The sequence below is a fragment of the Microtus oregoni genome, unplaced genomic scaffold (genome assembly GCF_018167655.1).
Source record: "Microtus oregoni isolate MIOR12 unplaced genomic scaffold, Mior012 000006F_ref0000085, whole genome shotgun sequence".
Taxonomy (NCBI): domain Eukaryota; kingdom Metazoa; phylum Chordata; class Mammalia; order Rodentia; family Cricetidae; genus Microtus; species Microtus oregoni.
In genome coordinates, this window is record NW_024543065.1 from 31,633,214 (window position 1) to 31,661,082 (window position 27,869).

General features: G+C 46.3%; 1 protein-coding gene across 1 annotated transcript in view; it reads left to right on the forward strand.

The window, feature by feature from the left end:
• LOC121449983 (prolyl endopeptidase) overlaps positions 1–27,869 on the forward strand; it is a 104,300-nt gene that overhangs the window by 58,790 nt on the left and 17,641 nt on the right. Inside the window, exons 9-10 of the mRNA XM_041654631.1 lie at positions 1,487–1,684; positions 6,581–6,684. Of these exons, the coding sequence (XP_041510565.1) occupies positions 1,487–1,684; positions 6,581–6,684 (302 nt within the window). The remainder of the gene's footprint in view (positions 1–1,486; positions 1,685–6,580; positions 6,685–27,869) is intronic.

The following is a 27,869-nucleotide window of genomic DNA, read 5'->3' on the forward strand; positions in this document are numbered from 1 at the left end:
AAAGAATGACAACTCTTTTGTGTCGCCTTTGGCTGTTTCCGCCTCTCGTAGAAGTGAGGGTGGACTTCCAGCCGTCTTGCTAGAAAAGAGACTAGGTTGCCCCTGTGTTTAATTGAAAGCTGCCACAGGCACTTAAGCATTTTACCAAAAATTATGTGCTGACTTATAAATGTGTGCATGAAGACAGAATTTAACTAGATGACTCACTAGTCTAGAGAGATTATCACACAGAAGAGTTCAGTTCTTCAGACCAATGAAGAGTTTGCTTGCGGGAAGTGAGCGTCTGTGGTAAGTTGAGTGAGGAACTGAGGCCATACAGAAGTATACTGTGTGTAGGGAGAGCCGTGCCCAGGCTCCAGAATAGCCCTTCTCAGCTAAAGCACTCCTGACGTGTGTTCTCTAGGGAGTTAGATGTTTGTGCAGCCATGCAGATCCAGGTTCACATCTGGACCTGTGAGAAACTCCTGTCCACCGTGCTTTGCAGAAATGTCTGATATTGCTGGCGTGGACAGCAGAGAGCTGATCTCAGGGTCACAGGCTCCCATGGTGTCTTTCTACAACGTCCGTAGTTCTTGAGGAAGTCGAGTTTGCTTGGCTTCTCCCCAGCCTGGGCGTTGGGTTGCACCCCTCCACCATCTGGTATTAAGTACTAAGATCCCTGCCTTGAACCCCCACACCAGTCAGACAAGCCCCAAGACAGCCCCACCCACTTTTCCCTGCAGAGTTCACAACACCTGCAACTTGAGAGCCCCAGCTCAGCACCGGTTTTCCACTAAGGTAGCAACTGGTCCCCTCCTCTATCCTGCCACAGTGTAGACATGCCAGGCTGTAGTCTCTCCCAGACTCCTCAGCATGGGGAGAGATGCTTACAGCATGCCAGGAGCACCTTCCTGCGTTCCTCAAAACCGTCTACTCTGACCTTCTGTTTTTTGGATGCTGAGTTGGTCACGAGTCGCAGAGCAGGCTGGACCGTTTCAGTCATGAGTTGCAGAGCAGGTGCTGGACCGTTTCATTCCCTTGGGCAAGCTGTGCCAGAACCCTTCCACTGTCACGTGGAGAGCCAGGTGACCCGTCTATAATGAGGCAGAGCTATATGCATGAGGTGGTACAGCCAGGAGCACTGCCGAGCTGCCATGCTCGCACCTGCTCCAAGGCAGGGATATTTGCAGCTATGTGTCTCATGTCCAGTCTGCAGGACTCACGCAGCCATGGGTGGCCGTGAGTGCGACCTAAACACTATGCAGTTCTCAAGACTGAACTCTGTTGTTGTGTGTTGTGTTGTCGTGTTACCGTGAGTGCCATAGGTGAACACGACAGTGTCCACTGTGCTGAAGACTGGGTGCAGGGTTAAAACAGATCCTGAAAGGACCTTGCAGGTGTCACCATGGCACACGCAGCCGGGCTTTAGCACTGCTGTTTAGTTCACTAAGTGACGTGCTCTCTGATTTTCAAAGCAGCATTGGGTTTTCTCTCCCTGTCATTTCAGAGTGGGTGGCTTGTGTCAGGTCCAACTTCCTGGTCTTGTGCTACCTCCACGACGTGAAGAACATTCTGCAGCTTCACGACCTGACCACAGGTGCTCTCCTCAAGACCTTCCCGCTGGATGTGGGCAGCGTGGTGGGCTACAGCGGGCGCAAAAAGGACTCGGAGATCTTCTACCAGTTCACGTCCTTTCTGTCTCCAGGTGAGAGGTCCTTCGCTGGTGGTGAGGGGGAGTCTTCTGGGAAGTGGGGCAGTGCGAAGATGTTTGTGCCTAGCACAGGCTGGACTATGGACAGAACCACCTAGAGGGAATTGGGAATTCAAGGCTGGGCTATGGACAGAACCACCTAGAGGGAATTGGGAATTCAAGGCTGGGCTATAGACAAAAAGGAATTCAGAACAAAGGAAACTAAAAACCATATTCCTGTTACCTTCTGTGGGAACCGCTGTTATTCTCAGTGCCAACAAATGTAAGTCTTAGTCCAGGCCTTGATCTGAACAGAGATGTGTAGGGTAGGTAACAGACAAACCCCTTGAACAGCCACACCCAGCATACAGAATGCCTCCCAGAATAAACTAATTCTAAAAGTGAAGTCATTGGGGGAAAAAAGTGTGTTGTCTCAGATCTGTTAGAAAAGGAAGATACTTCGAAGATGAGATTTTCACTTTGTGGTATGAGTTAATTTTTTCTAAAGTAAAATAATTCTGTTTTATACTTTGTGCGGAGCTGGTCACATTCGTTTGCTTGGCGTGGACTTTTCTCTCTCCTCCACTGTATAGAGTTGTGGCCGCACACAGACTGTGTTTGCCCCAGGAGTCTGCTCAGTTGGCAGTTTGTAGCTGACTGGGCAGACCCGCTCCCACCTTGTCTTGTTCATTTGCCAGGTTCTTGGGGAGCACTCTCTGCCCTCCTATTTGGTCGCCGTTATTTGCTGGTAGACGGAGCAGTCTCTGGCGAGAGTGATGAAGTGACCATCCTTCCTTCAGGATTTGCCCAGATTGCAGTGGTGCCTCGTCTGGGTGCAACTGTGTTTGCACCTCTGAGTTGATAAGAAATCTTAGCCTGACAGTCTGCTGACAGGACTGTTAGAGCTGAGGTGCTCCGTCAGCGGGTTGGGGTGAATCAGGCTTTACTCCCCAAGTACCTTTCAGGGGATTGAGGGGAGCACAAGAGCCCACAAGAGTAGAAGCAGACCCAAAGCTGGAAGTCAGGAACCCTGACTCTTACCCCCCACCCAGAACCTGGTTCTCAGAAGGAACCAGTGAGTGAGGGGGACACCCCCATCCCTGCTGTCACAGGGCCCACACTTTATTCTCAAGCTTCCGCTGGTTCTAAACATTGTGCTTTAAACTCTTGTCTTCAGTCATTTAAATGAACAAAGGAGAGAGAAGAAGACAAATAAGGGTGACTCATCTGCTCTTAATAGAAATCCAGGGTCCCCGAGGCCCGCAGCCTCCTCCAGTGACCCCATGTGGCCGTTTATTTCATCATTATCTGAAGAAAAGGGCTTGTTGTCCTAGTGGGAAATGATGTTTCTGTGCCAACAATGAACTGCTGGCTGTGGCCGTGGCTGTGGAGGTTGGAGGGAAAAGTGTGTTCCTAGTTGCTTGCTGCTGGCTGCTTCCGGGAAAGCGTTCATTTGTTACTGTGGTGCTGTTTGTCTCTCTGTCTCCTCGCTCACTTCCCCCATCCTTCCCTTCTCTCTTGATGTAATAGACACCTAAAACCAGAGAGTGGATTTCCAGACTCAGGTCCTCTAAAGCCAAGTGCAAAGCAGCCGTCCAATAATAAATAAACATGTGCTTTGGAAAAGACAAAACCTTTTAAAGAGCCTTGGCTTTTGTAATTTTTTTTTACTCTTTTTTTGTGCCATTAAATCCTGCCTTGTAATAGAGCAGGTAAGATACTTACCTAAATTACAGGACCCTGTTTCTCTTCATGTCGACATTGGAGATCCTACTGACACTCTTTTCGCACCTCTTCCCAGAGTGCTGTCCTCCCTAACTACCCCTTCTCCCTTCTCAGCCCACACAAGCCGCCCTCCCTGCCTCCTCCATCCTCAGCCCACACCAGCCGCCCTCCCTGCCTCCTCCATCCTCAGCCCACACCAGCTGCTCTCCCGTCCTAGGTCTTCATCCTACACCAGCCACCCTCCTGTCCTCCATCCTCAGTCTGCATCAGCCGCTCTCTCTGCCTCCGTCCTCAGCCTACATCACCCGCCCTCCCTGCCTCCTCCATCCTCAGCCCACACCAGCCGCCCTCCCTGCCTCCTCCATCCTCAGCCCACACCAGCTGCTCTCCCGTCCTCCATCCTCAGCCCACACCAGCTGCTCTCCCGTCCTCCGTCCTCAGCCCACACCAGCCACCCTCCTGTCTTCTGTCCTCAGTCCGCACCAGCCGCCCTCCCTGCCTCCTCCATCCTCAGCCCACACCAGCCACTCTCCCTGCCTCCTTCCTCAGCCCTCGCCAGCCGCTCTCTCTGCCTCTGTCCTCAGCCCAAGCCACACCAGCCGCTCTCCCTGCCTCCATCCTCAGCCCACATCACCCACTCTCCCTGCCTCCGTCCTCAGCCCACGCCAGCCGCTCTCCCTGCCTCTGTCCTACTGTTGTAATGGCACTGCTTTTTATCAGGGATCATCTTAAGGCCAGATACTTCCTCTACCTTAAGGAACTTCTATCATCGAGTCCTTCTTTCAATCTTGAAATCATTTCCTAGGCAGCCTCTGCTTACTGTGATCCAGAGCGTTTTCTTCCAGCTCACTTTGTCTGCATGATCAAGAGGGACAGACTTGGTTACAGTGGTTCATGTTATAGTATTAAGAATGTGCAGTAGGCCCAGCACTCAGGAGGCAGAGGCAGGCGGATCACTGTGAGTTCGAGACCAGCCTGGTCTACAAGAGCTAGTTCCAGGACAGGCTCCAAAACCACAGAGAAATCCTGTCTCGAAAAAAAAAAAAAAAAAAACCAAACAAACAAAAAGAAGAATGTGCAGTAAACTAACCTGGGCTAAGCGATATGACTATACACAGGGAATAGTGATAAAATACATTTATGATGGACACCATCAAGCTTATCCCTGTGTGTGTTTGTCCAGAATGGAGGAAGTATGGGCTACTCTCTTTAAATGACAGCCAGCCCCGGTTGTGTATTCGTTCTGCCTTGAGAATTGTGCCGTCTGAGTAGACAGGAATGGAGAGTCTGTCTCCTCTTCTTCATCTTTCATTAGGGATTTTAATTCCAGTTTCTGGTGGCTTGTCTGAGTTCACTGAGCCCTTAATTCTAGCTCCCGAATCCTTCATTATTTGTGGTGACATCAGGACAAATTGGGTGATCGTGTGGCACATGCTTGCTCTTTGTTCCATCTTATTTTTGTTGCAATGTTTGGAACCTATTTTTCTCTCCAATTCAGAGGTGTGTGTGTGTGTGTGTGTGTGTACACCTTGTACTGATTTAAAAAACAAACCAAACCAAAAACGCTCATTAACTGTCATAGTTACTTACTTACAGAATATTGTTTCTCAGCTGCTGGAGAAATACCTACCATGGAGGGGTTGAGAGGAAAGAGAGCTGTCATTTTAATCCATGAGCAGTCGATTTCACTGTGCCCTGTGGGATTCCAGCAAGCACTGGGGTCCCGGGACCAATTTGTCTTCCCCTTGACAGTGTATATTTCAAGTATGAGCTAAGGTTTCCACACCAGCTTCTCTGACTCACTCCCTAATTGTTTCTTTGATGTAATTCTTAAATATTAAGAGGGCAGCATTAAATTCAGGAAGTAGAATTTTCATTAGTGGTTTTAATAAGCTAAAATTCTTGGTATATATTAGTTATTTGGAATTTCCACAATTACTGGGACAGCTGAAAATTTGATTCTGAAATGACCTGTGATGGATCACCTTTGTTCCTTTGTGTCCTTGGCTGGGTGTGTGTCAGGTAGCACAAGCCCAAAAGGACTGGTCAAGAGCCCCCCACTGGCTGTAGACCTTGAGTAGATCGTGAGACTTTCCCATCAGAGCCCTTTCAGGTAAATGACTCCAGATGAGTTTATCATGGGTGTGGGGGGCATTGCTTTGTGACCTGGGTTGGAGAAAAGCTGTTGAGGTCAGTTAGGTATCCTTCCTTTTCTCAAATCCCCAGGGATGATGTATGAGTTTTCTACAGTGAGTGCTCAGGGTGGCGTTGGTTTTAGTTACTTTTCTGGTTGCTGTGACAAAATACTGGACAGAAGGCTCACAGTTGAAGGTGTGGGATCCCCTATGGTGGATATGGTGGTTTGAGTGGGAATGGTCTCCATAGGCTCATTTATTTGAATTCTTGATCCTAAGTTGGTGGAACTGTTTGGGAAGGATTGGGAGGTGTGGTCTTGTGGGAGGAGGTGGGTCACTGGGGGGTGGGCTTCAGAAGTCTGGTGGAATTCCCAGTCTGTCTCTGCCTGATGGTTGCAGATCAGGTTGTAAACTCTGGGCTGTTCAAACACGCTACCATCATGGACTCTAACCCTGTGAAACTTTGAGCCAGATTAAATCTCTCTCTCTCTCTCTCTTTTTTTTTTTTTTTTTTTTTGTAAATTACCTTGGTCATGGTGTTTTATCACAGCAATCTAAAAGTAGGTAAGACAGCAGGGAAGGCCTGAGAGTTGGCTTCTTGCTCACACGAGGGCAAATCAGGTTGCAGAGAGCCAAACAATGGTGCTCACCTGCCTTCTTCCTTTGTCCCCTTTATATTCAATCCAGGACCCCAATCCATGGGATAGCACTACCCACAGGTGGGGTGAGTCTTCCTCAGTTAAATTCCTGGAAATACTCTCTGCAATGCCTAAGGTGTGGCCACTAGGTGACCCAAACACAGTCAGGTTAATAGTAAACAGTACCATCACGGTGTTGGAGGAGGGGAGGCAGTAGGTAGTGTTGATGAGGAGACCTCCGCTCTTCCAGGGTACCACTCATAGCAGACTCTTCTCATCTGCCTACCACACCTACCAGGGTGCTGATGGAATAGGGTCCTGCCTGGTGCTAGCCCCGGGTACCACCTAGCATCCCTGTAGCCCTCGTTTTTCATGAGTCTTGGATGCTAACCTAAGACTTCCTCCCCTTCTAGGTGTCATTTACCACTGTGATCTTACCAAAGAGGAACTTGAACCCATGGTTTTCCGCGAGGTGACGGTGAAGGGAATCGATGCTTCTGATTATCAGACAATCCAGGTATGGCGAAATTGATGTCTTTAGCAGGACAGTTGGGGAATGTGACTCACAGGCTCCTGTTCACATTCCCCCTTGTCAAAACCCACAGAGCTAACCCACGGTAATACAGAGGACAAATATGTTTGCAGCTCCCACTGTTTCTAGGCATTGAGCCAAGTGCTTAGGGCTTAGCAGTAAGTAGGCCCTGTGGTCACTGCCCTTTGGGTTCTGCTCCCAAGGCTGTTGTTCTTGACAGAAAACCAACACCACTTGTCTGTGTCTGTCTGACTACAAGCTCAGGTCTTCAACAGATTTGCTCCATGTAAAGTGTCTCCATCTCCAGTCTGAAGTTTGTATGTCTCTGCTCAGTAGAGTAGGCACTCGCAACACATCTGAATGAACGGATGAGCAAAAAAGATTGTTCAGACACCGTACTTCGGTCCCTGGTCGCTGTCATTCCAGCATAACTCTCTTTTTGGCTTCTTTAGCTCCACGAGGGTATTGAGTCTTCCGGAAAATGAATTGCTGTTTGATTGACATGGTGAAGAGTGTCTGTTCCTTTGCAGTGAGAGATTACCCACAGAGTGCAGGGTGTGTTGACAGGCACCCATTCCAGACACAATAGGGATGATGCGCATACAACCTCGCAGAGACTGTGGTGACATATACAAGGCCTACCCAGGTCCCACTGCTAACGAAGAAAGCTGTCTTTAATGGGTGGCAAAGGAAAAAACCAGTTTTCACCAGTGGAATCTCTCTGGGGATATTAGCCACATTCCAGGTAGTTCCCATGTGCAAGAGTAGTTGGCCAGCTACAAACAATCTCAATGGTGTTTTGTATAGGCATTTTGCCTCGTTTTTGTTGTTGTTGTTTTGTTTGAGAATTTTGTGTGCTTGTATGTCTTACTGGTCTTTTGCTTGTTTTGATTTGTTTTTGTGGAGTTTTGTTTTTGTTTTTCAGTGGGGGTTTTAATTTTGCTTTTGTTTTAAAGAAAGAGGAAAACTTAAAATTGGGTGGGTAGGTGGTGGCTGAGGCTGCGCGTTCATTCCCAGTTGCCCAGACCCAAAATAATCACATAGACTATATTAATTAAAACACTACTTGGCCAATTACTTAGGCATATTACTAGCTAGCTCTTATATCTTAAATTAACCTACTTTTTATATTTTATTGTTTTACTACAAGATGCATGGTTTACTGGGTGTCTGTCTCCTCTGGTGGCTACATGGCATCTCCCTGACTCCACCTACTTTCTTCCAGCATTTAATTTCGTTTTTCCACCTACCTCTGTTATGCCCTATCACTTCTTTTATTCATTAACCAATAAAAGCAACACATATACAGAAGGACTTCTCACACCATTTCCCCTTCTCTGTTCAAATAAAAAGGAAGGTTTTAACTTTAACGTAGGAACATTAAAATAACAAAGCAGTTATCAAGCAAGAATTATAGTTACAATATTTAGTCCATTGACATTTGGCAAATTAAGGAAAATAACCTATTATCTATCCATATTTGTGAGTCTAAAGTTTTATATCTAATTTATCTTTTATAATTATAACTATCTTTTTTAAACTCCACCAAAGACTCCAGAAGGATATAATACAACCTAAGTAAAGAGGAAGTGCTTTGTAAGCAACTTCCAAAACTCTAGAATTGACAGAGACATCTCAATACCTGGACAATCTCACCCAGAATTCTTAACATTGGAGCATCCATTTTCAGCCTTACAGGCCCATAGTATCCAGCAGACTTTCCCATGAAGTGGGAAATTTTAAAGACAATTTTACCTATATTGGCAGTTTGTCAGTCACTTTCTTCTGTGTCCTGCAGAATGTCTGGCAGACTCTTTCTGTCTCACCTTTAGGCAAGTTTAGCAGTCATTTCTCTGTGGGTCCTGTGAGTCCAATTTATACCACATAACATCAAACAATCCAGGGAAAGCAGGTTCTTTGTCCAAATGGCTAACAAACTCCATAAGAAGCCTCTTTAATGCCCATCTTCCTCTTGAAGTAAGTATGCTACCAGGAGCAGATGAATCTCATTGTCATGAAAAGCTCTAAGTTATTAAAGCATTTTAAATGCCATATTCTGATAGTCTTTGAAGAATATCTATCCATCTGAAATATATCTTTTTTTAAAATATTTATTTTTTTATCTGTTATATATACAATATTCTGTCTGTGTGTATGCCTGCAGGCCAGAAGAGGGCACCAGACCCTATTACAGATGGTTGTGAGCCACCATATGGTTGCTGGGAATTGAACTCAGGACCTTTGGAAGAGCAGGCAATGCTCTTTACCTGAGCCATCTCTCCAGCCCCCGAAATATATCTTTATACATTTAGGAAACCTAGCTAACATGACTACAAGCTTGACTATTATAGATGACATTTTTAATGTATATTTCTTAATTATACATTACATTTTTAAATGAGCTGCACAAACACAATACCTTAATGAAGTGCAGAAACACTTCATTAATTAACAAAATTAATCCTAAATTTGTATTATTAGGCCAAGATCAATGCAAAGGGAGGTGATATGGGATTCCCTTTTGTATGCTGTGAATATGTTTTATTGCCATTGGTTAATAAAAAAAAAAAAAGGTGCTTTCAGCCAATGTCCAAACAGAATATTAGCCAGGCTGTAAAGGATATAGAGGGAGAGTAGGTGGAGTCAAAGGGAGATGCCATGTAGCCACAAGATACAGACACGCTGGAACCTTGCCTATGAACCCCTAGCCTTGTATAAAATATAAAATAATAGAAATGGGTTAATTTAAGATGTAAGAACTAGTGAAAAATAACGTTTAAGCTAGTGGCCAAACAGTATTACAAGTAATATAGTTTCTGTGTGATTATTTTGGGTCTGGACGGCTGGGAATGAACGAGCAGCCTCCGCCAACAGGTAGGGAGGAACTGGTGCAGGAAGAGAAAACACAGTCGAAATTACATTGTGTGAAAAAAAATTCAATTAGAACTTTTCAATAAATTTTTAAAAAAATAATAAACATTTCAAAGAAGCTGAAAATAAAAGGCACTCCCACCTGGAAGGCTGAATCACACAGGCTACAGATCAGGAACCAGCACATCAAAAAGACTGCAGTAGATCTTGGATTCAAGAATCTTGAATGCTCCCAAAGGTGTTCCCATGACACTAGAATTAAGATGGCATGAATTGTCCTCAACTCTTTAGAACTAGTCAGTTGGTGGACTAGATATAGACTGTAAATAAAACTTGATTTACCAAAACAGGCAGAAGCTGGGCTTGGTACAGGATTGTGGTTTACCATCTATGTTCTGTTTTAACTATTAGCAAGCTGGCGTTTTGTTAGATTGGAGAGCAGACCCATTATACATGGCCTAATTTACTTAGCATGTTAGAACACTGAAGAAACTTGGCTGGTGCATTGTGGTCTGTGTGAATAGTATTTAAAATCAGAAGCCCTCTCAGACAGGCCTCACATACTGAGTGGCATTGGGTAAGTCGCATGGCCTTTCTGCCACTCTGTTTTCATTGGAAACAGTTTTCCTTTTGGGAGTGTATGAAGTAATATATAGATTGAGCACTATAGAAATAGCTAGTGTTCGTGTAATTTTTCTACATCAGTTGGACATGTTGGACACCAGCTCCATGTGCCATTTGGTCATCTGGGAGGGTTTCTGCACGGGGTTGCTGCCCCACACCTGTGTTACATGGCCCTGTAGAAAAGGTACACTGTCAGCTGTTGCATTTGACTTCCGCAAGCCTTCTTCTTCCTGCCTGGGGATCCCTGATGAGCGTGGTATATGCATTCTTTCCAGTTCCAAATGGGAGGGTAAAGCTTTGGAGCTGAGCAAGTGCTTGTGTGGAGTACAGATCCCTTAGCTGTGCGTGCAGCAGCTGAGATTACCAGGGGACGGTGCCTGTGTCATTGCACAACTCCGAGAATCCCTCAGTCCCTGACGCTCCATGGCTTGAAGCCTGGCCTTCCTGGGTAGTAAGAGCTTTTTATTTAGGGGAAATAGAAGACACTCTTTCCGCTTTGGGCTGTGCAAAGTACTCACAAGCCTGAGCCGTACCTAGCCTGTGTACATGTTTAAGGAGCCTGGATGAGCTTACTGACTTGCAGAAGGGAGCAAACTGCTGCTTCAGAAAGGGCTTCATGTGTGAATTAAGAGCATCCTCTCAGTGTGTAGTCAAACGGTAAGGAAAGGCAGCAGTTTTGCAAGAACTCTTTTTATTTTCAGTTACTCTGGGTGTTGGCCCTTTCAATATCACATGGCTTAGTTTCTATTTGTTCCGTGTGTAATTTGAACAGACCTCCCTGGGCTGCTTCCCTTCTGCCATCTGTGAGGTGTGTGATTGCAGAAGCGAGGAGTAGCCTGCAGGGCTGGTGACCACTAGTCATGCCCATGGCCTCCTGCATCCTAGAGGTCCTTTCTTCCTGGAGGTGCAGCAGGTCGAAGGACCAAACCAAGGAGATGGTGGGGAACAAGCAAGGAAACCCATGGCTAGAACCTCCCCCGGGGAAAAGGGTGTTTGTTAAACAGTCTGTATTTCCCAAGACCTGTTCATTTTGCCCAGGAAGGTGAAGGACGTGGCGCTGCGTTTTGTCGGCAGACAGAACAAAGTCAATGTCTCCATCCTGGTGGCAGCTCTGGGAAAACCGAGTGCATCAGAGACACTTTTTCTGCTAATTGTCTAAGGTACTGTTCACAGCAACCCGAGAAACAAGTCTCTAAAAGACTTGCTACTCTCTCTTCTCGTATGGGGGTCCATGTAAGAATTACAGTTTTAGGTGAGTTTATTAAATCCCTAGTTGATCATCATTTCCTCTGCCTTTTACTGTGAAACAATCATATCTGGTTGATTAGGACCTGTCTGCCCAAGTCTTTTCAAAAGAAGTGAAGATAAGTTAGTAATGCCATCTTAGGAAACAGATTTGTGAAGTTGCCTGAAAAACCTATCTATATGTATTGCCATCAATGAGTTTCCCTGTTAGCAAAATGAATTTAATTATTTAGTCTGTTGGTAAATACTGTATTTATAATACTGCCAGGGACTATGTGAATGCAGCCATTCCATAGAAAATACAGTCAGGCCTGAGTGTTGAGCATAAAGATCTGAGGATGCTACTGCCGTGGTCCAGGGAAAGATGCTATTGTATGTGGAGATGCTTCTGGCTGGGGACTAAGCAGGTGGAGACTGGGAGGGGTGTGTAAGGTGTGAGTGTTTTTATAATCCCTGACCGTTTACCAACTCCTGTCACTCGGAGCATGCATCTGCTTCTTCATTGCTGTGAGAGTTCATAATTTCCCAGTCAATTCAAGAAGCTAAGCCTCTAGTCCTCACTATTCTGTGTGATAGCAGTGCCTTTGGCCCATGTTATCAGTAGATGGAATTGTGTGCTGTGGTTGAGCAGGGCATAACAAAGAAATGGAGCATAGCCAGAATACACTTCTGGCTTCTCACAGTCTCATTGTGGTTCAGCCAGCTGAGAGATTGGTTTTTTTTCCCCTCGGACTGAAATGAAAGAAACAGATCATAGACCTGAAAATGGAGCAATATCTGAATATACTCCAGCAACTCTCTTCTCTAAGTAAGGGTGAAGAAATCTATGCTTAATGTGTTAAAATTTTTTTGTATTTCAGCTATCTGCATATATTACTGAATTTCTGTTCTATGTGATAAAGTCGCTTATGCAGGTGCAATAATTCCCTAGGAGTTGTGACTTTGGAGGTATAAAGGCCGCTGTGAGCTCTGCTGATACTGAGGCAGGTACTCTGCCCCTATGCCCCGTTGTCATGGAAAACAGTGGCATCATGACTCTATTCGTTGCATACTCAAAAACACCAGTGGCATAACGTGCCTGCCACCAGCCATTTTCACAATTGTTTTTAAAAATGAGATCAGTCTGGATGTAATTTCAGCTCTCAGACAAGAGGATCTTAAGTTCAAGGCAGCCTTCATCCTTTCTCAAACAGCCAAAACAAAACAGACAAACAAACCAAACTGTTTTTCAGTGTAGACGCATCTCTGAACACAAAAAAGTAAATCAAAATGTTTATGCCTTGAAGGTCATAAGAGAGTGCACGGGGGTCCTAGCTAGTCAAGGATTCCTCACCTCTTCTGTTGCTCAGCTTCGCATAGCCTCTATTCCCAGCATGACTCATGGTCTCATGGCTGCTGGGGATTTGACCCCATTATACCCATTCTTCAGCCCACACCAGCTATGGCTGTGTGCTAGGAAGAGACATAGGTCTCAGCTGCTGGCAAGTTATGGGGAAAGAGTAAGGCCTAGTTTCAAGGAGGTGTGGAATGTAGTGTAAATTCAAAGAGGAGATATGTGCCCAGCTAAAACTTAGAGCTTATTGTCAAGGAAACAGGACTGAGTGTAGGGGAAGCAATGACAGCTAGCAGCTCCTCACATAGGACAGAATAGGAGCCAACTAGGTATTTGGAAGATGCCCTGAAACCAGAGGACTCCATGCCCCCTGGTGGCCAGGTACCTAAATATCACTCTTAGAGTTGGGAAAAAAATAAAAACTCATAGACCATTGAAATTTTGTTAACTTCTTCTTTGACCCCATTCATCATTCGATAATTGGTTGTTATTCAGTACTGATCTTATGTACTTACTAGAACTTTGTTTGCTGTTGTTTTAGAGTTTACTACACCGTGGTCAGAGAGTGTGCACAGAGTTACTTAACTTTTTCCTGAATTTAAGATTTGTTTTGTGTCCTGGCATAAGACCTGCTTTAGAGAGGCTTCAGCCTGCTGCTGAGTGGAGCATGTATTTGGTGTTTGGATGGACTATTAGGTCCCTTGATGTGTTATAATAATTCAGTTCTGATGTTTCTCTATTTTTGTCTGGATGATCGGTCTATTGGGAAAAGTGGGGTATTGAAATCATCTACTGCTATTGAACTGGAGTTGGTCATCTGTGTCTTTAGTTCCGGTGGCGGACTGAACTGGAGTTGGTCTGTGTCTGCATGCTGTAGTCAGGCTGTCTTTTGTTCTGGTGGCGGGCTGAACTGGAGTTGGTCTGTGTCTTTAGGCCCAGTAGTATGTTTTTTGGATGTAAGTAGGAGTCCCAGGGTTCAGCGTAGGTGTTTAGGATTGTAGTGTCTTCTTGGTTAACTGTTCCATTGATCAGGATGAATTGTCCTTTATCTTTTCTGATTAGTTTTGGTTTAAAATCTATTTTGTTATGACAGCAGCATTTGCTTGCTTCCTGGTTCCATTTTTTTGGAATACTTTTTTCCATCCTTTCACCTTCAGGAGGTCTCTGGTTTACGGTAAGATGATTGAGATTAGTGATCACATGCTACAAAGACAGAAGCACTTTGTGTGTATGTATGTGTGATGTATGTTTATGTTCATATTTGTGTGGATGTGTGCATATGGGTGATAGTTGCATATATGTGTGTGACTGTGGAGGTCAGAAGTAAACACTGTGTATCTTCGTCCATCAGTTTGCACTTTAGTCTTGAAGCGGGGTTTCCACTGAACCTGGAGATCATCAGTTCAGCTGGGCTTGCAGGCCAGTGTGTCTCCCAGATCTGCTTGTCTGCCACTCCAACCCCATCCCAGAACTAGAGTTATGGACTCTGGCTTTTAGGAGGATGTTGGGAGTGGGAACTGAGCTTCTCCTGTATACATAGCAGGCCCTTTACCAACCAGTAGTCTCTCCTGTCCCAATACAAGCTCTTGACAAGGACATGCTTCTTCTTCAAAGGGATAAATCTGTGTCTTGAGGATATAGACATATTTGAGGTTCAAGATGAGTTCTGAAGGGTTGTCTGGGTCAGTGAGGCCACAAGGGAAGCCAGTGCCCACACAACTCTTTGGGCATTTCACTTGGTGCCAGAACCAGATTCCTACTTAAGATAACCAACTCCCTTTCTGTCTAGTCTGTAAACATGGTCCCTCCTTGCGGGGCCTACTGTGAGGGATGGAGGCATGGCACAGGTGAGCCTGTATCCTAGAGCTGGGCTGCTAGTTTCATAGCTACTCTTTCCTTTTTCCTGCATAGTGTGTATGTCCCCTCGTGGGGTCTGGCCCTTAGGACAGAGCTGTGGCTTCTTAGATTTTAATGTGGTTGATGGTGTCCCTGAAGAGTTCACACATAGGGAGGTCTCAGTCTCTAGAATGGCTGTTGACTAAGTTAGTTGTTCTCTGAAAGAGTTCGAGTCGTGCCTTTGGTGTTTGTTTTCTTTTGCCTCTATAATAATTTGGATGGGAAAAAGACTAATGGGCTGTAGATTTCCTAAATCGTCGTTCTTACCTCTAAAACTGTTTCTATGCTCAGTGTCTAATAAGTAAGTACTTCGTATATTCTTGTGGAACTTATTAAATAATAGAAGTACTCTCTGTGTAAAGTTTACATTTTGTAAGTACATTACTTATGACATAAAACTTTTAAGAGACAGAGATCTTGTGGTATTTTATGTTCACTCTTTCATGTTACTAGGGACTTCACTGGCTTGCCATTCACACATTTGTGGCTTATGCCACATGGCACGGCACACTCACACTTACTTACGAAGCCTTACTTGCATTTTTAAATCTTGTTCACCACACGTGGAAGCTTGAGTCCATTTAAATATATTCAAAAACGAATGGAGGCTGTGTATGCTTTTATTCTTGTTATTTCCCTCAGGCTCCGATTATGGAAGCTAAGCTAAGATCTTGGCTCCTGTGCGGCGTGTGTGGGTAGCAGCTTCTGCAGCCAGGCAGGTGGCTTTCTCTTCCGCTCCGCCTTGCAAGTGTGCATCCACTCCAGTGTCTATCCGTATCGCTCTGCCTTCTCGTAAGCAATTACTAGACCAAGAGTTAGGAGGCTAGAAGCAGGATCTGACTGACAGAACCTACATCCTCTCTCAGTCTGGTCCCTGACACTTGCAGGCTGTTCTGTCGGTCATTCCAGGAGGACACTGGTGGCCATCTGGACAGCTGTTCTCAGAGTCCTGCTCCACTCCGTGTTTGAGGGTAAAGTGAGAGAAGAGATGGTAGGAGCCTGTGTGGACTCCTAACCTGCTCCCTCTTCCCCCCCGCTCTGCTCTGCCATGATCACGTGGATGGAGATGAGTGGATGACAGTGTGTGTATAAATATCTCCAGTGCTGAGGATATTCCATTACACCCCTGGGGGAAAGCCGTAACGAGCGTAACTGACATTGGCCTGAGCAGAGGAATGGAAAGTTGTCCGTTTCCACAAGTGTAGTCTCTTGATTGTGTTATGAGTTCCCTGGCCTGTGCTTCGAGAGGTGGACTTGCTCGTTCCAGCTCATGCCTGGTGTTGAGCAAATGTCCAGTACAGCATGGATGTGCTATCCTGATGATACACATGGAAGGTCATGTGAGAGTCCATGCTGGACACTGCAGGTCCTGGTCATCTTACGCGGGTTTACATTTTGTTCTTAGAGACCTGGCTTTGGATATCCCTAAACAAAGGAGTGTGAGCTGTGTACTCGGTGCCTGCCTTCACTTAGCGCTGCCCAGGTGCCATCTCCCTGCCGAGGTCCAGGCTCACTTTCAGTTGAACGCTGTGACTGCTGTTCTCATCTTTGTTCCGTTTTCCAAGACTCTGTAAAGTTCACTTATTGTTCCTGCCCTTGGGAGGTCAGTCTGGAGCAAAGGACAGACTAAGGGCACCAGCTGTCATTTAGCAGCACAGTGTGGATGTTCGCACTGTGTGCCAGGCCTGTGCCCCTGGGCTCTGTGTATTACCTCATTTCTTGAGAGGAACACTTGAGTTGTTGTGAGAAGCTGTGCTGGCTCCCCTTGTCAGGCTCTCGCAATTAAGGCTTGATGCCTTGGCTGGTTCTTCCAGATCCTCATGTAGAAGTTGATGTAATACACTGAGGCCTTCCTAAGACCCGAGAGACAGGTGCTTCATTCTCTTGGTTGATGTTTGAAAAGAAATACTTATAAGTCATGTACTCGGGCTGCGCTGCTAAGCATCCCCTTGTTAATTCCGAAACATTGAAGATCATCTCTCTACGAGGATCTGCCAAATCAAACCGTAGCTGACAACGAGTCCTCCACACCTCGGCTGTGGACATCTGCAAGTGTGTATGCTGGAGTGTATGTGGGTGTGCTTGAAAGCATATTTTTAAACAGGATATGATCTTTAATCCCAGTTCAAATAGTAGATGATTCTGAAGTTGTACTTTTAAAAGAAAGTCATGTCAGATACAAATGGGAAAGCCGTTATATGTATGCATGTGCTATCTGAATACAGACCCTTTTTGTGTAAGCTGGGTCTATCCATTCCAGAGTTTTACTGTGTACATAAATGATTGAAATATTTGGGAAAGACTGGATAGAGCACATGTAATCTGAACCGTGGTGGAGTGGCCTTTGAGAATCTATGGTTTGGTTTGGCTGTGTTGGATCTGACACCTGCTCAGAAGCCTCAAAGGTAGGAGCTATGGCGGGACATTCCAGGCATTGTTGGAGCTGCTTCTGCTCTTCCTTCTGGAAGGAGCAATGGCGGGGTGTTCCAGGTGTTGCTGGAGCTGCTTCTGCTCTTTCTTCTGGTTGGAGCAATGACAGGGTATTCCAAGCGTTGCTGGAGCTGCTTCTGCTCTTCCTTCTGGTAGGAGCTATGGCAAGGTGTTCAGGCATTGTTGGAGCTGCTTCTGCTCTTCCTTCTGGTAGGACCTATGGTGGGTGTTCCAGGTGTTGTTGGAGCTGCCTTTGCTCTTCCTTCTGGCTGCACACCTCACTCTGTACTCCACCATCAGAGAATCTGCTGGCTTTGACTAATGGGTATAGGATGGAGGAGAGCCATCCATCCATCCTGCCTGTTGTTTTCCACTAATAATTTACCACATGTCAAGCAGAGTTCTAAACACTGGACTATAGCAATGATCTTAGGAGGTGTGCCTTCACCCTTATGAGGTCCAAAACAGAAAGTAAACATCCGCAATGCACGTATCAGGAAGGCCCTTAATACACTAAAGAAGAACTGCAACCAAGGATGGTGAAGGGCCATGCCCCTCTGGAGGTCACTTATGTGGGAAACTTGGGGCTAACAAGGATTTAACCCTGTGCTTGGGGAAACAGACAGCTTAGAATGTTAAAGCAAAGGCTCTGGAAAACAGTATATGCTTACAAAGGAAGGGGGAACAAGATGGTGGAGGGAGGCAAGGCATTGTAGTCCTGTTCACATTTTACATTGATTCCAAGGGTAGTAGGAGTCTCTTTGAAGTCTTGGAGTGGAGAGTGGCATGGTTCTAATGAAAGAAAGTCCTTTTCCGTCTTGCAGAGAGCAAATTAATGGTGCTGATGTAGGAACAGGGAGAGACATCTATAGCAGTAGGCTTGGTAATAGAGAGGACAGCCTGAATGAGTAGAGACACTGGGCATTGCAATGGTGAGGGAAAGGGGGCATAGCAGAGATGAATCTTTGACTCCACATCTAAGTACCATTTATTAATGTGTTGGCAGTAGCTTGGCTAGGATGGGTTCTGAAGGAACATGATTTTCAAATTTATGTCGTTTTGGAACATTATCAACTGTCATAAAGTGGTTATTATATATTATATATATAGTGAGTGCTTTGAGTCTTACACTCACAGGAAAGATCTGAATTAGAGTTTAAAATGTGGGAATCTTCATTGTGTTATTTAAATACAGTGACAAGACACAGTCACATGGTAGAGAAGACTATAAGGCATGGAGAAGCCTCAGGACTGGGCCCTAAGGAGGATGGATACTCACGGCAGTTTGAGAATGGGTCCTGTAGGCCCACATATTTAGAAAGCTTGGTCCCCACAGTTGGTGGAGCTGTTTGGAGAGGATTAGGAGGTGTGGCATTGTTGGAGGAGCCCCTATGAAGGGCTTTGAGGTTTCAAAACTCACACTATTCCCACTTAACTCTCTACCTCGAGATTGTTGTTTCAGCTTCTGCTCCAGCACCAGCACCATGCCTGCAGCCTGCCCACCTGCCTGCTGCCATGCTCCCCACTATGACAGTCATGAACTTTAACCTACTGGAACCATGAGCCCCAAATTAAGCATTTTCTTTTATGTTGCCTTTTTCATGGCGGTTTGTCAGGGCAATAAAAAAAAATAACTAAGACACCATCTTCTGGGGGTTGGTTGGACAAGGAAAAGCCAGCAAAGGAAGAGAAACTAGTAAGGAAGGGAAGGAAAATGCAGATGCAGAGGCAGAAGAGTGACAGACTGCGCCCCCTGCTGGTGGAGTAAGGAGGAAAGAGGCGGTTCTAGATTTGACCATCACTGGTGATTGTAACGAGAACAGCTCTCGAGAGCGTCAGCACCGTGCTGGAGAAAGACAGGAGGGTTGAGTGGAACTTGTAGCATTGCCTCTTGATGGGCGCGCGGTCCCTCACTGATCCTGCAAGAGGAAACTCCCTTGTGGGTTGTTTGAACGCACCGCACATTGATCAGCCGTGGCCTACAGCAGCTTCCTGATTGTCATAGTCTCTTACTTCTCTGGCTTATCTTCAAATTTGCCATTTGTTCCTGAAGAATAATGTGCATAGCCGCGCCAAGAAAACAAAGATGCATTTTTCAATAAGATAAGTTTTTTTTTTCCCCTTCTCATAAAGCTTATTGTATAGGCGAGGCTTTCAGTAGCTGGTGGTCTGAGCTCGGAGTTAAGGAAAAGCATGAGAAATATTATACTCGGATTCCAGCCAGCACAGCTTGTTCATTGCTGTTAACAAACCAGTCCAGAGTGGACTTACACTTACAGCTGGAGGTCAGATAGTCACTCACTCATTCGTTCTTTTGTTTGTTCATTTGTTCATTTATTTTGGGAGCCCTGGGTATTGGCCTTTTGTGTGCCTTAAGCCAGTACTCTTGCCTATGGACCACATTTGTCCACGCGTGCACGGCCTGTTATCAGACATCATCTCGGGCTCTTTACACCAGGGCCTGCTTGCAGAGCTTTCCCACACAAACTTTGCTTCTCCCAGTGCCACTGAGGCAGAGAATTTGACCTCCACAGAGACCTTCAGTCCTTTTGTCTAGAAGTGGCATCTCCCACAGGTCACATCAGACACCACCACCTCACAAGGGCAGACAGTAGGTGTCCTTGAGAGTAGGCAGAGTGGGGTGGAGCCAGGAATCAAGACAACTTCCGTGGGCTCTGGGTCACCTCACCACTCTCTCATTCTTTTACCTAAAATCTTGTCAAGAAAAAAATCTGTTTTGTTATTGTGTGTTTTCATTTTCCAAGAGCTTTCCTTAAAAATACAAGCAGATTTAAAAAAAAAATCTTTTTTTCTTTTTCTCCGTGGACCTTATTATTTACTCTCTCTGCCACATTCCAAATCATGAGTGTGTATGCCCTGAGCACAGTGTTCTTGTCGAGGAATGTTTCCTGCCTTGTGGGGCGTCCTGCAGGCATGCTTCCTGTGGCTCAGCCTGCCAGCATCTCTCTGGACCTTCTGGATCCAGGAACCCATGGTTAGGCCCAGTGTTGGGTCTGTGAGAAGAGGGCTAGCTGAGGAGTAGAGGACAGACAGGAGACGTGATGACCGGTAGCCCCTCAGCCAGAGGGGGTCTTGGTCTCCATCTGCCGTTAGTCCTGTCCCTCTGGTCCCCTGGCCCTCCACCCTTTATCCTTCTTCCTGCTCCCTGTCTCTCCTGCTCTGGGGCCAAGCTCTTTCTGAAGAGCAGTGGCACTTCCTGGGACTTTCCCAGATGCAAGGCTGAGAGCAGAGTTAATGTATATCGGGGTGGGGTTAACCTCTACAGCTAGACTGCCTTAAATATGTTCTTTTTTCAAATGGAAGAACATGATCCGTCTAGTCGCCTCTATCCTTGGGGTGGCAGGGATGGACTGTAGTCTGTTGTAAATGTATTACCCCGTAGGATGGAGAGCTCTTGTTGGGCTGCACAGGTGAGTAGTTAATGTTGTCTTTGATCCTGTAGCAGCTATCTTCCCTGCCAGGCTTGGTGCCCATGGACAAAGCAACTCATTCTTAGCTCACTGGTGAAGAGAACAGGACTTTGCCGTTGTTTCATAGGATACTGTGACTTCTTACGTCTGGCCTTGAGTAGTGCTCACAGGCTCCCGCCGCCCATTCTGGCTCTGGTCGACTCTCTGTTTCATGCCCATTGTTCTCCCTCCTGCCTGTTAGAGGACAGCCATACTGGCCACCTTGTTTGACTTATACACACACACGCCACGCCCACATCACCCTGACCTGGCCAGTGTATCAGAGACACCGTCATGAACCACAGAGCCCTTCCTAGCCCTTCCTCCCTGTGTCCAGCTTTTCTTTGCTCCCTCCGTGAGCTGGCTTCTCGTTTCTTTCTTCCCAGTGGAGTGCAGTTAACCCACTGCTGTCCGCTCAGAGCACAGAACAGATGCACATAAATGTTTGACTGAATGAGAACAGCCATGACAGGTGATGGACTGTGAAACACGCTTATCGCCAGGAATCTGGCATCACAGGGCCGTTTCTTCCTGCAGCTTCCTGTTAGAGCACCTCCCTGTTCTGGTCTTGTCCAGTCAGAACAGACTGGAAACAAAACAAACATTAGCTCCAGTTTTTCTGTGGCATTGCTTTTGTAAGAGCTAAGCAGAGCAAAGAGCGCCGCCTCACTTTAAGAGAAACAAAATGAGACTTTCTTTATGATTCCTGGCAGCATTTGTGTTTCTTACAGAATGCCCTTCTTCCTGGCTTTTCTCTAAATGAGTTCCCAAAGTCTCCCCATACAAGGGTGATAATGATGATGGTCACTCTACTGACACACCCTGCTGTAAACAGTATGGAATTGTAAAGTGGGAGCCACCACCACCCCTGCTTCACCTGAGTGAGTGGGAATGGTGGAGTGGAGAAGGGTGAAACAGACAATTCTTTCTTAGACCCTCTTTAAGCACTGTGCCTTTTATCTGGCAGTGTTGGTCATGTCGAGGCGACAAGGAAAGATGGCGTTTACTAGGGAAAATGGGAAAGTAATAAGATGTGTCTGGCAGTTTAATGTGTGTGGGGAGGTGAGGTGGGGCACAGTTGTTAGGTCTAGGACCACTCTGGGAAGCAGTACCTAGGAAGGTTTCCCGAGGAGAGCAGCCTGCACAGCAGGGAAGCAAGAATACAGCAGTTCTGCACAGCTAGAACCTGTGATGGGAAAGGAGCCCACATCCAGACTCTATGGGCTGGGTCTGTCCCTGGCAAAGCAGAAAGGAAAGGGCCTGTGTGAGATACGCCCTGGGTCATCTACCTGCCAGGTGCTCAGAGAGCTGCAGGGACATGCAGGTGGAAATCCCAGTAAAGTGTGAGGTCCGCAAGGACACCAATAGGAAGGAAGAGGAACCTGGACAGTGTGCAGTGTGCTTCCTGGAAGCCAGGGAGAAGTGTTGGGGGAGGGAATCTAATGTACCAGAGCAGTGATGGGGACACCAACCAGTTCTCTTCTCGCCAGCCTGGAGCAGGGGATGGAAACGGCACCGTAGGTAGAGTTGGGGAGCCCACTTGCTTCCAGTGGAGCCCAGCTTTGTGTGTCAGCCGTCAGGAATGTTCTGTGGAGCTCACTCAGTGGAGATTTTTGTGCAGTGTGTGCTGGCTTTATAGGCAGCTTTCCTGCACACCCTGGTGCTTTATCTATCATCAGTATGGCATCCGATGTTCTATTCAAGACACCCATGAATACGATTCCATTATTCATCCCTGCCTTTTCGTTTCCTTGATTACCACTGATGATAAAAAGGCTGTGTGTGGTTAAAAGTACATTTTTCTGTGTTTAGGAACATTTCAAAGCAAGAGACAAAGCCTTTTTATCATGCTAGCTCTCAGGGCAAGGATACAGTTTCACTCCTGAGATCTGCATGCACAAATACAAAGGGACACTTTGCACAGCCCAATTTAGAATATAAATCAGAAAGGAATTGATCTTGTACCCTCCCAGCAGGAATTTTGAACTTTGTGATTTGCCATCCTCCTCAGCAGCCCTCTTTTTCCTTCCCCCTGGTGAGCCACCTCCTAGAAGCTGCAGTGTGATGCTGCCTCTGCACCCCTGGGCAGCCCTGCTAATTGACAGCTGCCCTGCAGCCTGCCACTGCCAGCATGCTTCCAAGTCCAGCCTCAAGGACTGCTCACGTTTCTCAGTTGGGGACTGCAGAGCCGTGGTGCCCCTGGGCTCCTAGATTGTTCCTTAAGTAGCTTGAAACCATCTATCATGGACCCCTTTCTTCTTACTCATCTGGGATATCTGTTTTGGAAGTGTGTGTCATCCAAAAGATTCAGACCAGAGGATCATAGCAGCCTTAGGTTTTTCCAATACCAGATTCATTCACCCCTTCAGATTCTGACCATTTGGGATTTTTGTTTTTGTTTTTTTTTGTTGTTGTTGTTTGGTTGGTTTGTTTTAAGACAACTATTTTGTGTATTCTTGCTCCTCAGTATCTCACACTGAGTATGGGTTTTATGTTGACTGTGCAAATAAAATAATGGTTATAGATGCTATGCTGGGATTATATTTCTAGGACATTTGGCAGCGCCATCCATTCAGGGCTACTGTTTATGTATCCTGTTTAATCCTCCCATACTGGACCTCACAGACCCCACTCCCTTTCTCCTCACTAACATCTGGCTGTCTTTAACAATTTGCCCTCTTAAGAAATGAATAACTACCAGCCACAAAAATTTAAGCCACACAGTGGCTTCCCTTCTGCTCTGTAATTGAATGTTCTAGTCAAAGCATTTTTTGTTATTTATTGTATTTTTCTAATACAATAAATAAGTATGCTGCTATAGTTTTGAGTTAATGAGGATTTAAAATGAATTTCTATATCCTTGTTGGTTTTATGATGCAGGTGCAATCTCTTGCAATAAATTACCAGAGCTAAACAGTTTAAGATCCATAAAGCTCTCTGCCCTGGATTGCTAAAGTAATCGGTCAACAGCAAAACATAAGGAAAATGTCAGATGTTAAATACTTTTATTAGTAGTAAGCTGGGAACTTGCGACCTTAAAAAGTTTATATAATCTTTTACAGCCCTCAGCCAAACCTAATTTTATTATTTTCCAGCAAAGCATTTTGTGTCCAGACTGTAGGCTACTGTGTGCGTGTGGATTTTTAATGAAAGGCCACTTAAAATACTTATTTTTATTGTAGGACCCAGCTGGGATATGCATCTGCATTTATCTAGCCGTGGTTTCTAAGCACAGGCTCTTCTAAGTACCATGCTAAATGCAGAGGCAGAGAGATGCACAGCCTTGGGAAAGGCCCAGAAGGAGCCCCACAGAGGTCTCAGGAGCACCCCTGAAGGAGTGGCCAGGGATTAGCTAATTCCTTGTCGACAGTGGTTAAGAACATGGAGTCTGGGGCCAGAAATCCTCTTAGACCTCAGCCCCATCATTTACAGGACGTGTGGCTTGGGCTGGTTAATATTTTCACCTGTTTTCTTTTGCTTTTCCCTTATTTCTTTCCTTCCTCTTTGAGACAGAACCTCACTGTGTAGCTCAGGCTGGTCTGAAAATGATGGTTCTGCTCGCTGAGCTGGGATTGCAGGAGATATTGACCACACTTAGGGGGCCACTTACCTCCTTGTGACAGAATGGCCCCAGCTACAAAGGAAAGAGTCCAGTCCTTACACTAGTGTGGTACCCTGTAATCACTACAAGGATGTTCTTCCACAAGTCCAAGTTCACCAGTGTGCATCTTAATAAAGTTACAAATGAAGCAAACCCTATTGTGAAAACTATAGAGACCAACTGCTTGATTTGTGGTGTGTTTGGGGGATGGGGGGTGACAGAGAACAACTTGCTGGTGTCGGGTTCACTCCCTCCTTGACGTGTGTCTTAGTTAAGTTTCTATTGCTGCAATGAAATACCATGACCAGAAAGGAAATTGGGGAGGAAAGGGTTGATTCAGCTTACACTTCCATTTCGTTGTTCATCATTGAAGGAAGTCAGGACAGGAACTCAAACAGGGGAGGAACCTGAAGGCAGAGGCCACAGAGTGACTTGCTCCACATGGCTTCCTCAGGCTGCTTTCTTATAGAACCCAGGACAGCCAGCCCAGGGATGGCACCACCCACAATGTGCTGCCCCCCCCCCCCCCATCACAAATCAAAAACTGCCTTACAGGCTTGCCTACAGCCTAATCTTACGGAGGCATTTCCTTAACTTAGATTCCTTCTTCTCAGATGACTGTAGCTTGTCAGCACAACATGGGTCCCAGGGATTGAACTCAGGATATCAGGCTTGGCAGCAGGACCTTCTACCTGCAGTACCATCTGGCCAGCCCCTAGTGTTTGCTTTTGAACATAAGGCACTGTATTTAATTAGGTTGTGTAGGATGTACTGGTTTAGTCTCCGAGGGTTTCCTAACTTCCAGTTCTGGTTTGTTTGTTGTCTTGTGGCCCAGGTGATGTTTTACACTGTCGGGTAAGGAAGAACTTTCTAACAAGCTCTGAAGTGAAGTGAATGGCCGTGCACTAGCTGAGGTTTCTTTTTATGTAATAGGGATTCTCAAGGGAAGCGCACACCTGCCTGACCTGCAGCTCTGAAGTGTCTCCAGCTGGATGTGGGTGGGGGGAGGGATTGGTATAATGAGCTGCCAGGGGTGTCAGAGTGTTCAGTCGTAATTAAGGAATGAGGCTTTGTGGAACAGCTGCTTCCCTAGACAGGAGGGCGGTGAAGCTAGGAAGGATTCATCCAGGGCAAAGGCAGTGTTGGCTCTGGAGGGGATGGAAACAGGTCTGTAATGGGGAGTCACCCACATTAAAAGGGAGGCTTTGGGGGCTGGAGAGATGGCTTGGTGGTTACGGGCACCTTCTGCGCTTCCAGAGGACCCGAGTTTGATTCCCAGCACCCCTCATCAGGTAGCTCACAACTGCCTTAACTCCAACTTGCTGGGCAGGAACCCAGTTTCTTCTTCTGGCTTCTATGCCCCCCACATAAACACACCTTAAAATAAAATACTTATTTGAAAAGGGAAGCCTGAGAGGTAAATCCGGGAAGAGGTGCCCACAGTTTGAACGTAGGTGTCTGTTGGAAGGCCAGGCTGCCATGCCAAGGGGCAGGAATGGTTTGAACCCCAGGAACGAGCTGACCTAGGCATTTTGTCTTAGAACATTTGTTCAGCATACAATTCCCCTTCTGTTATTCACTTAGCAGATACCGATTGATGGCGAGTGGTCCTAACCCTCTATGTGCACCCTCTGGTCACATGCAGGAGCAGAGGGCACACATGCACGCCGTGAGCAGACAGCCATGGCGTTCTCTCCTCTTCTTCAACAGAAGGCGCTTCCTTTGGCTTCTTGCACACGGGGACATCCCTGCACTTAATGAGAATGTCCCCTGGTGTGTTCTCACTGGTCACAGGAGATCACAGCACTTGCCAGGCTTTTTACGCTCCTGACTCTGATGCAGGTGACCCACCAAAGATATCTCCCTAGGTTCAGATGTGCCTCCGGCACGCCCTGCTCTCCTGCGCTGAGTTTGCCTTTTCTATTTCAGGGTTCACACCACAGCGTGCAACAGGAAAAAGCTCATTTTTTTTTCTAGAAACGTATAACCAGGCTTAACTGGGGAGCTGCCACCGAGACAGTGAGCGTAGCACATACACATTGTTGGCACTTCCTAATGAAAACAGGCTGGTATATAGGCCACGGCTGTGTGGAGATTCCCGGAAGGAAGTCAAAACCTCCCATGATGTAATAATGCCCATCCATCCCTGAAACCCCACAGCAGTCTAGCATAGACTGTCTGTGTACTTTCTGTCCACAGGTGGCTCTTAAATTCCATCCCGCCCTCCCAAAGTTGAATACAGGAAGGACAGATGGATTCCAACCTTTTAGAGCAGGCTAGTATTTTCAACCTTAGCGCTCACAAACACATGTACTCCTCGTTAGAGTATGGCTTTAAACGTGAAGCTACTTGTTAGAACATGGCTTTAAATATGCAGAATTTGAAATTATTTTAAATTTAATTCATTATTTGCTTAGTCTGGTTTCTGTAGCTGAAGTCAAATACCTAAGGCTGGCTTGCTAGTAAAGAATAGTTCATTCAGTCCCTGCTTCTTGAAGCGGTGAAGCCCAAGGCCTGACTCTGACGAGGGCTTCCTTGCTGTGTCATACTGTGGCAGAGGATGGACAGACAAGACACAGCAGACAGGTGTCTGCTCAGACCTCTTCAAAGCCAGTAGTCCACCTCTGATGACCTTATCTAATCCCAGCCTCCCCTCCCCCTAGCCATCACCTTCAGATGCCATCCGCGTAGGAATTTGGGGGATTGACTTTTAACCTTAGCAGCCTGGAGGGAATGAATCAGTAGTTAAGAGCACTTGCTGCTCTTGCCCAGGACCAGAGTCCGGTTCCCTGCCCACATTGGGCGTTTACAACCACCCCGTAACTCCAGCTGCACAGGATCCAGTACCCTCCTCTGCCACTACAGCACTTACACACGTGTGCCTGCACAGACATAAATAAAAAGAAAGGAATCTGTGGGGGTTTTTTTTAGACAATCAACATGAGTTGAGAATGCATGACAGTTACTAAGAAAGTTGGGATGGGTTTCTCTCCGTTCGTTTTTGTTCCATCTGTGAAGTGAATTCTGTCTCTTCTATCTTCAAAATTCTGTTCAGACTTTTACTAGAAGGGCGTAGCAAGATCCAGTGGGATTTTCCTTATTTAAGAATTTGTTTTTCAGCATGGTGGCCCTGGGTGTCTGGAGCAAGGTGGTCTCCCTAAGGAGACTCATTGTCAAATCGTGGCTTTTAAAGTGCGTCTGTGAGTCTCCATTGTAAGGGTGTGATGTCAGCACAGCAAGCAAGAGCGAGCATCTCGAACAGGGGACACTTGTCCTATGGATGCCCTAGAGGCTCAGTTACTATGTTGAAAGGACAGAAATGGTGTTGTCCAGTTCCCACAGGTAGGAACACTGGCAACGTTTGCATAGTTGTCCTGGTGAAGGCATTTACTAGCGTGAATATGTCAGGGTGTGGGCGAGGAGGTGACAGGCTGGCAGACCATAGTGATGCTTGGCAGCTGTCAGCTTTCCCTTGGTGCTGCTCAGGTGAGAGGGTGAAGGACTGTGCTGACCCCTGAGACCTGAAGTGCCGGAATCATCACCGGGCTGATGGGGCCCCTTTGCTTACTAGAGGCCCCGCATTGTGAGTGCGTCCACCTTTCTCTCATCCTCTCCCAGACTTCCTGGAGTATCACTGTTACACTACCGTGAGTGTCCAAGAGGAGCAATTTAAGTTTTTCTAACAATGTGCAAGACCGTG